General features: G+C 43.6%; 1 protein-coding gene and 1 long non-coding RNA gene across 2 annotated transcripts; both read right to left on the bottom strand.

Moving 5' to 3' along the window:
- Window positions 1-5,314: 5,314 nt before the first annotated feature.
- On the bottom strand, window positions 5,315-13,491 carry LOC117891274. The gene is made up of 3 exons (XR_004648617.1): window positions 13,245-13,491; window positions 5,445-6,533; window positions 5,315-5,325 (listed from the first exon to the last, which is right to left on the bottom strand). It is a non-coding gene; the product is annotated as an uncharacterized LOC117891274 (long non-coding RNA).
- LOC117891273 (metchnikowin) lies at window positions 7,105-7,401 on the bottom strand. The gene has a single exon (XM_034796650.1). The coding sequence runs from the start codon at window positions 7,360-7,362 to the stop codon at window positions 7,207-7,209; it is 156 nt and encodes a 51-aa protein (XP_034652541.1). The 5' UTR covers window positions 7,363-7,401; the 3' UTR covers window positions 7,105-7,206.
- Window positions 13,492-13,575: the final 84 nt, after the last annotated feature.

Raw genomic sequence — 13,575 nt, 5'->3', positions numbered from 1 at the left:
TGGTTTCTGTTAGGGTTTGCTTGCTTTCTTCTGTCTTTTGTTCGGGTTTCCTGTCTTTTTTTGAGTTTTCTCAGTGGGTAGGGTCACCGTAAGAAATCATATGTATGTCGTATAGTATGTTAATAGAGGCTAAGCTAACGTACTTTCCGCAGTTTGGGGCTATCACAAGGAGAGTTCGAATTTGATTTAATTTACGGGTCGTGCTGTCATTTGGATCTGTGCATGCTTCCGATGCTCGAAGAATATATATTCTGCAATGGGAGAAGAGAAGACAAGAGAATAATAAAATTCATTATATTAATTGCTCGACTTTGAATTTTCAAACAACACAATACAAAAGTTTTCCCGCAAAAACCGCAGCAGAGCATCATTAAAAACATTTCATTTTGTGGGTCATTCGCTCAAGCGAGTATTTTTGCTCATAAAAGTGTTTCGTTTTGTTTGGAGTAGCTTTTTTCCATCTGCTCCAGGACCCCACGACTCCACGACCCAAGACTCGGGCTAAACTTCTCGCTGTCTACACAACAAAGTTTGGCATTTCCTCGAAGTACCTTCTGCACATTTTGCATGCCACACCACGCCAAGACCAGGCTCCCAATGGCTACGGACTAGTCAAAGTTAGCCTCCTCCTTGTGTTGTACGTAGTTACTGTTCGACTTCTAGTCCTAGTCTACCTGTAATTGATCATTTTATGGCAGCAAGCTTGAACACAAGTCAACAGAATTGCCATCGGCAGCCGGAAGGCAAAGCTTACCCCACAGCATGCCCCTTTTGGACGTGTGCGTGTGGTGCGTGTTAAAGCCTCTTGTGGGGGCGGCCACAGAGGTCAGAGAACACGTGAAGGAACGTGTGAGACGCTTCTTACGCGTCACAACTTTTATACCCGGTAATCAGTAAGACATACATACAAATGTACCTTAGTGATTTTTTCCATATTTTACATTTTACATTTTTTCTACATATGTCATCTACATCTACATAACTTCTCAAGCCAACACGCTCTTTTAGCTCGCCCCCTCCCCTAGAGCCGCAAACTACACAAAGAAGAGTGTAAATGTAAAAATGTGCAAAAAAAAAAAAGGTGCTGGGCGGGGTGGGCGCAGCCCACGCAAATTAATGTCTTCATTCTGGCTATAATATTGATCCAATCTGATCCCAGCTCGGTGATATGATTGATATTGTTCTTTCTTTTCTTCTATCTTTAAAAATTGTGGCTGTGGGAGATTTTCGCCCCATGTGGGCGCGGAACGAAATTTTGTAACAGTGTGAGCATATAGCAATCTTGACGCAAAATTTGGTGGCTCCAGCTTTTATAGTCTCTGAGATTTAGGCGCTCAACAAGACGGACGGACGGGCAGACGGAGAGACGGACGGACAGACAGGCATCGACTCGGCTATTGATGCTGATAAGGAATATATGTATATACGTTATATGGTCAGAAACGTTTCCTTCCGTGTGTTACATACATCCAAAATTCCCCAATATACCCTGTTTACTCTTCGAGTACCGGGTATAATAACAGACTTGCCACATATACGGCTTATTGTTATGCGATTTTACTGGCCAATTGATGAGCCATATCAATTAAATCTCCATTAAATATTTATGATAACCGATGTCTCCACGCCGACTTAGTTATTACAGCAGAGTTAACATGATGACAAATTATTGCTTTTCGAGTTCCTCCTTCCCTCTCACAAAATGCGTTTGTGTAATTTAATTTATAGTGAGCCTCACAGTATAATTTACACTTTTAAGCAGCTTATTCGTTTGTATCATCTCGGACTAAGAAAAACAGCAATTGAAACTGCTATAAAGACTGATAGCTTTTTCTGTTTTTATTTAAATCTGCTGGGAGAATTTAATTTGACCAATAACTTGAAATTGGAATGGAATAAGCATTCGCAGCTCCTAAAAACTAAAGAATTTTTCAGATTTAAATACATAGACCATAGTAGACGCATGGCTTCAATTATTTCTCTAAGTCTGTGCCAAATGTATACGTAAGATAAAGCAGCTGCTTTAGTCTTTAGTCAATGACCTGTACTAACTGGAATAACTAACAGAAATGCTAAGTAGTGAAAAGTGTAATGCTGGAATTAAACCCAACCCAAACGTTTTTTCCCCTACCCATTTGCGTTCAAGGGACGAACTTGACTTAAGCGCGTGTGTATTTTCCTGTTGCATTGTAGATGGAAAATTTGCATAATTGATATATAATTGATATTGGCCTGATCTATTTCACCCTCGGGGAACGGCCGACTATCGGTGGGCCATGCCTTGTCCGGCATTAAAATCGCATTAGGCGAACAACGGCACGGTGCGGCGAAATCGGTCGAGATTAAATTCATATATTGTCAGAAGCCAGAGCAGGGCGGCCTTGCGTGTGTGGATGCGAGAAAATGTGAGGAAAAACCCAAAAGAAAACTAACCGGTGGATGAGGGAGGAGGGGTGTGACGAGAATGAGAGCCGCGAAGAAAACCGAGCCCAGCACAGAAATTGCATTTCATAAATAGGTGGCTACATTTTGTGTTTGCGGCAAGGCGATTTGAGTCGAGAAGAAATCACGCAATTTAATTCAATGTGAATAATTTATTGGCTGCCACAGAGAGACAGAGTAAGCGCGAGAGAGAGGTGGAAAACAGGGCAAGCGAGCCGTGTGGCACATGAATAATTCCTCATATTTAGTTCCGAGGCAACCAACCTGGTTCTGAAGGTTGAAAAGCGACGACGAGGGAAGATGGGATGTGATGGGATGGGATGTGATGGGACGGTGGCACTATCTGACGCTGTACGCAAATATTTCATTTCCATTCGCCACTCCACAGGCCTTTTCTGCTCCATCTTCCACAGTGGCGAAATCTCCTCGCACACCCACATGCACACACTTTCCACACACACGCAGATAATTTAATTGTTTTGCTGCACTTTACCAGCTCGTTAAATCTGTCAACATTGATCCATCAAACCAGGCCAGCAAGGGGACGGACGGAGAAGAGGAAAGCGCGCCGAGGAGAAGGGAAAGCGAAAGTGATTCCACACAATGGCGTGAACTGGGGGACGAAGTTAAAGTTGCAAAGGACGGATGGGTGACATTTTCTGGGAATGGCATGTAGATGGCATTTTTCCCAGTGCGGCAATGCCACAAACAAAGGAGAGGATTAAAAAGAAAACGAAGAGAATGGAATATTTCCAACTGCACCAATACTGACCCCATTCATAAAATATGTATCTACATCAGGGCTCGGCACGGCCCTATCCCTGGGGTGCGTAAAATTGCGCTGCTGCTGCGCTGCCGGTACACCGACAGTATAAAAAAGCAGCAGAGCTTCGTATGGCTTCGGCAATGCGACTTCGGCACTTGTTGTCTCGTTTTCACACCAGATACAGAACGAAAATGGCATCAGTTGCTGATCAGCCGTCGACAAAGCAAGATCACGCTACGCAACTATTGAATGCCACACTGTAAGAAAACATGCTCAATGAGAAGTAACAACAAAACTTTTTATTTTTCCAAATTATAGATGACAATGCGCAATGCATAATACGCGATTATGTTACGTGCAGTTGTGTTTAATAATTGTATTCATTTTTGTCATATATTCTTTAAAATTTTTATTGTTTTGCTTAAAATTTGTGTTTCTCTTGAAAGTTTCAACACGAAATAATTGCAGCTTGTTTCGCCCAGTGTAAAGCAAGAAACCGGTTTCGGCGTAGGCATCTTCGTGTTTTAGCTACACACACAAGCGTACTGCACTGTATGGGTGCCGAGCCCTGATCTACATTGTACACCCATAATATCTTTATCAGCATCATCAACAGCCAAGATGATTTAACCCTCAGACGGAGCTTTTCAGATTACCATATAAAGGCTCCAAGTATTGGTTTTCTAGTATCCTTAAATTTTTGAATTCCACAGATTCCCGGCAGACTTGTTTCAGAGTGAATATTGAAGCTGCTTCGGAATTTATAGCTCTGAGATCTAGACGTTAAATGCTATTGATCTATTCAGCAATCCTTTTGGCTGCTACATATGTACATACATATTCACGAATTTAATATACCCACAAAATGTTTGAATGCCGGGTATAACAATGGACAGGCGACGCTGTGCCCCGCTTATCATTCACGGGCGTGCTCTCAAGAAGGCCAAGGTATACGGCGCATAAGTGGCATGAGGAAACAGGCAGCAAACAAAATTTTATAAATAAATAAGAGAGCTACCTCTAGTTGTACCCTCTACCCTCGCATGCATTTTGGCAAGCAGCAGCCCAGGAGAGAGATATAGAGAGCACGCGAATGGATCGGAGCAGATCCGAATCCGAGTAGAGGAAGCAAACTTGACTCAAGTGCATTGTCAAGGCGTCCCAACGACGCTATGCCAGGGGATGCGATGCTCTCGGACATAGACATAGACATAATTGCATGGCAGTGAGCCCAGAAGAAGCCAACGACGTTGATGATGATGATGATGCTGATGCTGCCTCAGCGGCATCCAAATGCAAAAGTTCCTGACATTACACATAGTTACAGATATAGAAATGTAAAGACATACAAAAATTCATGGCATGGCTGTGTGTCGAGTTATTCTGTGCTTGCTATGAGACTGCAAATTAACCAAATTCTTGGCGACTTGCAAAAGAAAACGAATGCTGTACGCTGAGGATGAGGAAGGAGTAGAACGCTGGGGGCAAGTCCCAGTTCAAGCTGCAAGGTCAGGTTGCATTTTACTTCGAGTGAAAACAGAGAGCAAATATCTTCAAGCTGCTAAAAGTAATTTATTTTCTGGAAATGCTCGGGGTAATGGGCTCAATCAATTCCAACCAGCAATTATGCCCTCCTGCCAAGACCCATCAGTGTAACGAGCCTAACAATGCAGCTGTCAAATAATTCACCATAATTCCCATGCAAAAGAACAGATAACCAAAAATACTTGTACATAGAGACACACCGACAATGATACAGGTAGCAGAGCCATGAGATACATACGCATGGCGAGGGAAGATATATACATAGATAGGGAAAACAAGGCTGCCGAAACGAGTAAGCTCAATTTATGGGGAGACCTTTGGAGAGGCTGGGAAAGCACGCACCAGCAAGAACTGCCTCTGAGCAACGTGGCACCCCATGAATATACCATGAAGCTGCTTCTACATAAGAAAATTTTAACACTTCTGCGAAGGAACCGTGCACAGCCGAATGAAGTACATATGTACATACGTGTGTGTGTATGTACATACATATGTACTTGAAGGGAGTTTATTTTTCCAGAAATCCTTATTCCTAGATGTCAACGAATAACAGTATTAATCGAATGGAAATTCTCTCTGCAGTAAGTCTTGTATGTACATAGACCCACACTTTGAAGTTTTTCAGAACCGAATCTTTATCACGATCATAGATGTGGCTTATTAAAACGAAATTCCATAAATGTTCACTTACCGTTAATGGTTAAAGCATCACAATTGCATTTGTTTGACGCTCTGTGGTCGGCATTTCAGTATTCTGTTCAATTGTAGAATATATTTAAGCACAAGGAAGGTAGCTATTTGAATGTTTACGCACAGATTTTTGCAGCAGTTTGGCTTGATTTTATTGGTAAATTAACGCTGGGGTTCAGTGTCGTTGAATGCTCGTTTGAGTCGTTTCAGCTTGTGCTGCTGCTAATGCCGGTGGTGGTGGTTGTGTACACTTGTACTTTCAATTCCCCTTTCAATTCGACTTCCACTTCCGTTTCCTTTTTTCACGCACACACACTTACGCACAAACACAAACACACACAGATACAGATACAGATAGAAGCGCGCGCGCTTTTGTGGAACTGGGGCTCACCACAGCACACTCGTTGCTGCCGATCGACGACGAATTTAGACTGATTCTAGAGCAGCTGTGAGCACTGAAATATTTTGATTTTTAGCAACTTTTGTCTTTTTCGCCACGACGACTCTCCTTCTTCTTGATGTGCTTTCTCGCGATTCTCATGGCTGCTCTGCTGCCGATGCTACTGTTGTTGATGCTGCTACTGCTGCTCTGGCTGCCTCTTTGCATGTTGCTATCGCTGTTGCTGTTGCTCTTGATGCGGGTGCTGCTTCAGGTGATGCGGCCGCTGCTCGGCATTCGTTTTCTTCCCGTTTGTCTGGCGCTCTCATTATGCCAGATCCACGTATATACATCTCTACATACAACTGTATATGCGGGGAACGGGTATACGCGATATGTGGTTTATTGGCCTGGCCGGACCAGTTTGTACCGCATCCGTGACGTTTCCGAACGCAATCACTTATCCAGCCAATGACGTCATAGCTGCCATCTCTGTGGCTGCCACTGCCACTGCCGCCGGCCCCCTGCCGTTTTCACAGCTGTCACGCGCACAAAGTGTTCGACTCCTATTTATAGATGCACGGCCTCCTCCCGACCGCTGCCGGTGTCCGTCAGCTGCTGCTACAGCAGTCACTGCCACAGGCACTGCCACTGCCGGCGTTGCTGCTAATTTTTGCAAGTGTTTTTCTTTGCTCTTTTCTTGGATCGCATCTGAAAATAGAAAAGCAGAGCGTGAGGAAAACATTTTCGATTTTGTGTGTGAAACTCATTGAAATGTTTGCGCGTACTCAATTTTATTCGCATCTACTCATTCGAGTAGATTTATACACATATATTTATGTATATGTATGTACACACATATATGCAGATGCGATGGCAGTAGATTTAAATCATACGTCCATACCCCGCTGCACATTAAATTGCATTCAAATGTTGACATCCAAAGGTGTATGCCGATGCTCCAATCAATTGTATAATTATTTTTTATGAGTCAGAAATGATCATCACGAACAGTTGAATGGCTCTCAAATTCACACTAAATGCAGTCTCTCCCCAGAACTTGAGTGTCTCAAACTGCATCTAATACTTATCTATAATTTTCTCACAACGTGGCAACCCGACAAAGTTCGCAGAGTGAGAGGCCGCAAGAGACTTGGAAAATTGTTCAGCAACTGGAAAGTTTTGCTGATTTGCATGCTGCTCCTAGATGAAGTGGATGGTATATTCCCACGGAGCCTCCCTATCCCCTTTTCCATTTAGAATGGATGTAATTTAGTTACTTGTTTCCATGCCTTTGATGTTCAGTTTTCTTTAATTGCATTAAATTAATTATTAAATGTGTTAACGACATCAGGAGCAGCAGCAGCAACAACACGGTCGATCCTTATAAGGTTCCTCTCCTGGGCGGATTGGGATTGAAGGGCGACGGCCTCGTATCGAAGATGGGTCCCTGCCGATGGCGTGCCTCGGAAGACGTGAGTGGCCCAACAGCAAGCAGACCCAGCAGCGCCAGAAAAACGGCTCCCATATTAAATTGCATCTTTGTTGAGTGTCGTGAATGGATTGATATTCTGAGTGGTAGTCGGGAGCAGCTTTTATACCCGGAGCCGTACTACGAGTTTATGAGCCCAACCGAGTCTCCGATTGGGGACTTTTGTTTAAGCTTTATTGATAAGCAGCCACATGAATGACGGCCAAATGTCAGCGCTACCGATAAGCGATTGGGACTGGGGAAACTTGCTGGCTGGGGCATCCCCCTGCAGGGGATTATCAATCACATCTCAGAGAGCAGAAATTAAATATGAGTATGGAAACTAGCACTGTATATTTACATTCCCGAGCAAGGTCACAGGGGTGAGGGTGGAGCCCCGCTGCCTGCATGAGTCTGCCATTTGATGTTGTTTCTGCATTGCAAAAGGACCACGCGACAGACGACAGCCTTTGGAAGGCAGCGTCAATGGGCGTCAACACGATGCTTTAGCTCATGTGAGCCTGAAGCTGGGGAGCAGGGTTGGAGGAAGGGACAGGTCTCCGAATTCAGTGGCAATTGCCCCTTAGCTTTCTTAGGGCTTTGGAGCAATGGGTAAAAGGTGTTTGTTGTAGCGTAGTGAATGCTGGCATTCAATTCACCCTATCCGCATTGAGCTCGTAGTAAAATAATAAGAACTTTCACTACCTCTGGCACACCATTAAGGTGGATCTGAGGGCAGAGTATGGGCACTTGAATATCTTGACTGACATTTTCCGTAATTATCAACTTAACTTTTCTTATTTTTTGGCACTCTTCTGAAGCGTAAAAACGATTTAATCCATGCCTCATTGCCCTCAAAAAAGTGTAAGACTTTCTGTGTAATCAATTTTGGCGATGTGCGAAGCTTCGAAAAAGGACCCGTAGAGGGGTAAATGGGAGGGGCGGGCAGTCTGACGCAATTTCCGGTTCATACAAAACGCAATTTGAAGACAAATGAAATATAACAAAACTTGTTTATCGAATTGTATTTGTATCGAATTGATTTGGATTTCGATTCTATGTACATTTTGCTTTTTAGTGTTCGCTTTATGCTCTATGGTCAGCCATAAATCAAATAAATCAAACAAAATTCCAAATAAATTTAATCCATTTTCATGGTTAGACCATTAAAAAATAAACGTAAACATTGTGTATTGAATGGCTGCTAAACTATATAAACATCAGATCCGAACGGGTTCCCAGTGTAAACAGCGAGGGCGACAGGCAAATTGAGGCATTAGTCCATCAATCATTGCCGTCTTCAGGCACTGGCCCTGACTGACGGCAAATGGCTCAAGAGTCAGATCGAGCCACGGCTCCGATTGCCCTAGAACTAGGCCAAGAAATTTGAGACTGGCTGCGGCAAGAAACTGAACTTTTTAGTTTGCCATTTCGCGTTGGCATTCATTCCATTGCTGCGGCTGGCATTTTGAAATATTCGTTGCAAATTATTGTCGAACACCCCGCATCGCCGCACCGCGCGCCCAGTCTAACGACCGTGGCAGCAGTAAAGCAGCAAAAGTATCCCATGCACCGAGAAAAAAAAGTTAGCATTATTGCATGTTCAATGGGCTGATGCTTCAGCTTCAAAAAGTTGCCCCGAAGCCCTACTAAAAGTATACATTTGATTATCAAATATCTTCATGTCGATAGGTACAATTCGTGTACATTTTTTCGAGTGTAGGAAAGTACAGATTTTGGGCAAAAATCGCGCAGCTATGAAAAGTAACATTTGAGCCGATAAGAGCCAAAAATGGAGGCAATTCAATCGAAAGGCAAGAAATGTTGTCAACTGGCAGCCGAGTTGAGTGGAGCGGAGGACGGAGAATGCCGTCTGGTGTTGGGGGAAAGCTTTTTCGTACCGTTCCTAGGAAACGGATATCGGCTCGAAGGTGAAACACTCGACAAGTTCTCGCCATCAGCCCAATCGATACGGCCTTGAGGGCCGTTGACAGCTGAAAAATCACTGAAATATTTTCTAATTATGTGCTGCTGGGAAATGCAATTTCATAATCAGCTGAAACTCGGCGAGAGTTCATTGTTTGGCCATATCAAAGCGAGCTGGCTAAACTCGATAAATTAATACAAATTTCTGACAGTTGATGGACAAACTTTTAGCCTTAAATCAACCAATAATAATTTCGAGCAATTTCAGTGAGAGCAAAATACGAATTTGATGGAAATTTGATCTGACATGCAGCATTTCAATTAATTATTAATCTTAAATAGAGCCAACGTTAGAGAACATGTTGCTACTTGGTTATATTGAAGTTCAGGCAGGAATTTCAATGGTTGGCCCCTCTGTTGGCATTGGCCTGCCCAAACGGATGCTCTTCTTGTTGGCCCAATCAAAATTAATCAAAAACTTACTACGCTCACTGCAAAACCAGGGGCCAAACTCATCGTGACTGAACATACTATGCAGCGCTGCACAAACAATTGTGTATATGTAAGACGGCAATGCCAAACTCTCGAGTTACTGCAAAACTAATTTACTTCTTTAGAAGTAGCTGCTACTGCAGACGCATGCGAAGTGAAGGTGGCAAGTTCATAATTCAGGTGTCCGGAGCTGGAGCTGGAGCCCCATAAAAATGCCAGACACTGCCCCGGAGTAGAAGAAAAACATGCCGAAATAGGCATAAATATGAATTTTTACCTACAACTCTGAAACTGGTAACCTGAAGCTTACAGAAACCATTTAGGTGAGCTTTCAGCTCGAGAGCACACTGCTCATTAGATATGTATGGCCAGGCGAGCGAGTAGAAGAAGGCGGCCGAGGGGATCTAAATGCCAGTTGCTCGTCCCGAAAATGAATGCCATAAATGTGCCAGCTCATTTCGGCAAAGCGCTTGAGGAGGGAGTGAAATAGGAGGTGGCGTCTGGGGGATGGAAATGAGGAAAATATGCCTCTGCGTCTGCCCAGGTCCTGCCCCAAATGTTATTCAGACAAGATGAAGCACTTAAGAATACGTTGTGCGCTGTCAGCATCGTGTGGGAGGGGAAACAGCCCCCATCCACCTCACCGTAAGAATATCATATCGCCTTTGTCTGTATCGCTGACTGCCATCCCGCCTTACGGCCTGTCCCGGACGGACAGGTGATAATGAACGCACTCGGAGCCCCGCCCCGCCCAGACACATGCCCACATGAACACGGAAATGTTGCTATTTAAGCAGTTAATGATGTGTTTAAACCCAAATAGCGTTACCAACTGAAAACGGGCAACGGGAGAGCAGCCACAGCTACATTCCTTATTAACTTTGCAATTTATCTGACGGGCGTTTTTTGTTTGCCGCCATCCCTCCCATACGGCGCAGAGCCCCAAACAAATGCAAAGACAAAAGGTTAATTATGCAACGTCAGTGGCTGTTATTTCATGCCACATCCCACTCCTATTATGCAAGGGGTATATTCGTTCCCTGTGGCTACCCACTGTACATGGGCAATCGCTAAAAACTTATCACTGCGTTTATACGATGTCCATTATGGTTTTAAATATAAATGTATGTATATTGGATACATAATAAATGAATACGATAAATTTGTAGAGCCTTCTCCTTGTTGAGGCTCCACAGCTGAGTTTGCAGGTCATCAAATACTCGAGCTCCGGACTACAAGGGCCTATGCTGGCCTTATTTTTCGAAAAAACAGCGGTGAATATCTCGTTACAGTGTCTCTGTTGTCAGAGTGTCTACTATGAAAATGTTATTGTTTGTTGGGATAAACAGGCTGGCCCAGCGTGCCCAGAATGTAATACATAATTTCCCTTTAGCTGTCAGAGAGCGACAGACTGCCAGCTGATCAAAGTTCGCAGTTGTGATGATGGGGGCAGCTGTATGCAGGTATACTAACGCAAAGACAGTGTGAGACCAAATCAATCAAAAGGTGTACGTATCTTTTGATATTCATCTCAGCATTCTGGCTCTACTTCGACTCTTGACTCTTGTGTCGGCATAAAAAATTAGATTTTCGCCTTTATTGAGCTGCTCTGTGATTGCCACACGCCACACGTTCGGAGAGGACGACGTGCTGTTGTTCTCTGTGGCACAATGGCACATGTCCGGAAAAGGAAGAGCGGCCTATAGGAAGGCCATACAAATTGCCCCGAAATTCACAGGACAATGGGCTGGGGCAAAGTGCTTTTTGCTGGTCAATTTTGGACAGGGGCTGGCAGGTGAAAGCCGCTCAGTGTGGGCACGAATTGGTTCAGGGAAGGTGGGGGCCGGGTCAGGTCATGTCAAGCGTGGAGTATACGCACCGTTTGACGGACAAAGCCAGCGTATACTTAATTATATTTCACACAGCTGTCCAAAAATCGAGACGGACACTTGTTGACCACGTTGTAAGTGCCAAAGGGAACCACAAATCGAAAATCACAATTTGGGTAGGCTGTCAGGAGGCGCTTTACGCGCATCGAAACTGATAGCTATCTGAGGGGGAGGCTTTTGGTTGATTTTGCGTGAATAATGTTAAAATGACAGCCACTGCCTAAACGTTTAAGCGAGGGAAATATATTATATGCTTATGTACGTTCTCAGGCCTTGTGTCTTCGTGCCTCATTTGGGAGCAAGGTGTGCGCCATTATTAGCTCTGGCATCATAATCAACGCCACCATCGGCAGCAGCAGCAGCGACAGCCGCAATTCATGTAAAACGTGCTCGAGTGGGCATGGTCGCGTGCCTCATTATTCTGGGGAGCAGCTATGCCAGGAATTTCTGCTAAGGTGTCCGGCTAAGGCCGTCTCCATGGAATGTTCTCACTTGGAATTTCCTCTGCTGTTGTTGCGGCTAAAGAAGAAATCAAAATCAGGTCAGTGGCAGAGGCAGAGGCAGCGGCAGATGTTGTTGTGGGGGACAACAAAAACTTGAAAGTCACTTTACGGCAGCAACAACACCAACAAAACAAACCAGAAAAAAATGAAAGAAATAGAATAAAGAGATGGAATAAATGTTAAGGTCACACACACTGAGGAAAAATAAAAACCAGGAAAAGCGAGAGAAAGCCAAAACATGATGGTTCAAAATATTCACTTTTGTAATTGGATGTTGTCGTCTCTTGGCTGGCTACTGCTACTACTCGTGCATACCGGTATGGAAGCAATCGTCCTCACAACAAACTAAAAACGAATCCCAGAATAAATGCATACATACTCGTACTCGTACTCGTGCTCCCTCCATAAAGTCGGTTTCTGTAACTGTACTGCCATTTTTTGCTTTGAAGCTTTGGCTTCTGTTTTTCCCTTGTTTTATAGTTATTGCTCTCAACCATCGCATGGCTCCATCGCCCAACACTCGCTGCTCCTTTATCTAGTGGTTTTGCTTGTCTGTCGCCTTGCCCCACCAGTTTATGCACATTTAATCTTATGACAGCAAAAATGCTGTAAAATTGTTTATGGCACTCTGTGACATGGTCAGTACTCTTACATCCCATCCCATCCCATCCCATCCCTCTGGTGTTTTTTTATCTCCGTTGCCTTTTTTCTCATATTTTGTCCTCATCTGAGTGAGAACTATGAGAGAGTATTATCATGTTTTTCCAGAGTGCTATCAGGTGGCCAAAGAATGCGGTCTCGGGCATGGGAGTGTGCGAAAAATTGGATTATCGAATTGAAGTTTACGATTCAGGCGAAACGTAAGACGAGTCTACCACAGTCAATAAGTTTATGTCCACCAGACATGTACTATGTACGTTCATATGTATATCCTACATGTCTGTATATAATGTATGTACACGATATGTACACACATATATTCTTTTCCAGCCTTAATAGCCGAGTCAGACAGTTTCTCATTCAGAATACTTTTATATGAATTACTTTCTCTTAAGAAAAGGTAATAAAGTCTATATTTATACCTTCCATATGTACACATATTTATTAACATTTATTCATTATCCTCTGATTTGAAACTTACCTTCCAATGGGTAATGGATCCGCGCTATCTGGCGCCGATAGGGGCTCTTATCTTTGCTTCTTTCTCCTTGTGAATTTCGACGGCGGGGACACTTGGCAGGCAATTTAGTTTTTGTGTCAAAGCTCTGTCCAGTCCAATTTGGTTTGTATTTTAATCGAAATATATTTTGCCAAGCTGTCTGCTCATATGGCCGACGCTAAACACCCGTACGGTACGTCTACATATACATACATTTACATATGTGTACCTACATATACATATTTATTTGAATTCTGAGCATATGTTTCTACGTTTGTTTGTCTGCTTTGTTGTCGTTTAAATGTGAAAATTA

The sequence above is a fragment of the Drosophila subobscura genome, chromosome E, assembly GCF_008121235.1.
Source record: "Drosophila subobscura isolate 14011-0131.10 chromosome E, UCBerk_Dsub_1.0, whole genome shotgun sequence".
Taxonomy (NCBI): Eukaryota; Metazoa; Arthropoda; class Insecta; order Diptera; family Drosophilidae; genus Drosophila; species Drosophila subobscura.
This window is presented reverse-complemented; position numbering and strand designations above follow the sequence as displayed.

Excerpts from the sequence above, each read along its gene's own strand:
- LOC117891273 (XM_034796650.1), bottom strand. The coding sequence starts at position 7,362 with ATGCAATTTAATATGGGAGCCGTTTTTCTGGCGCTGCTGGGTCTGCTT.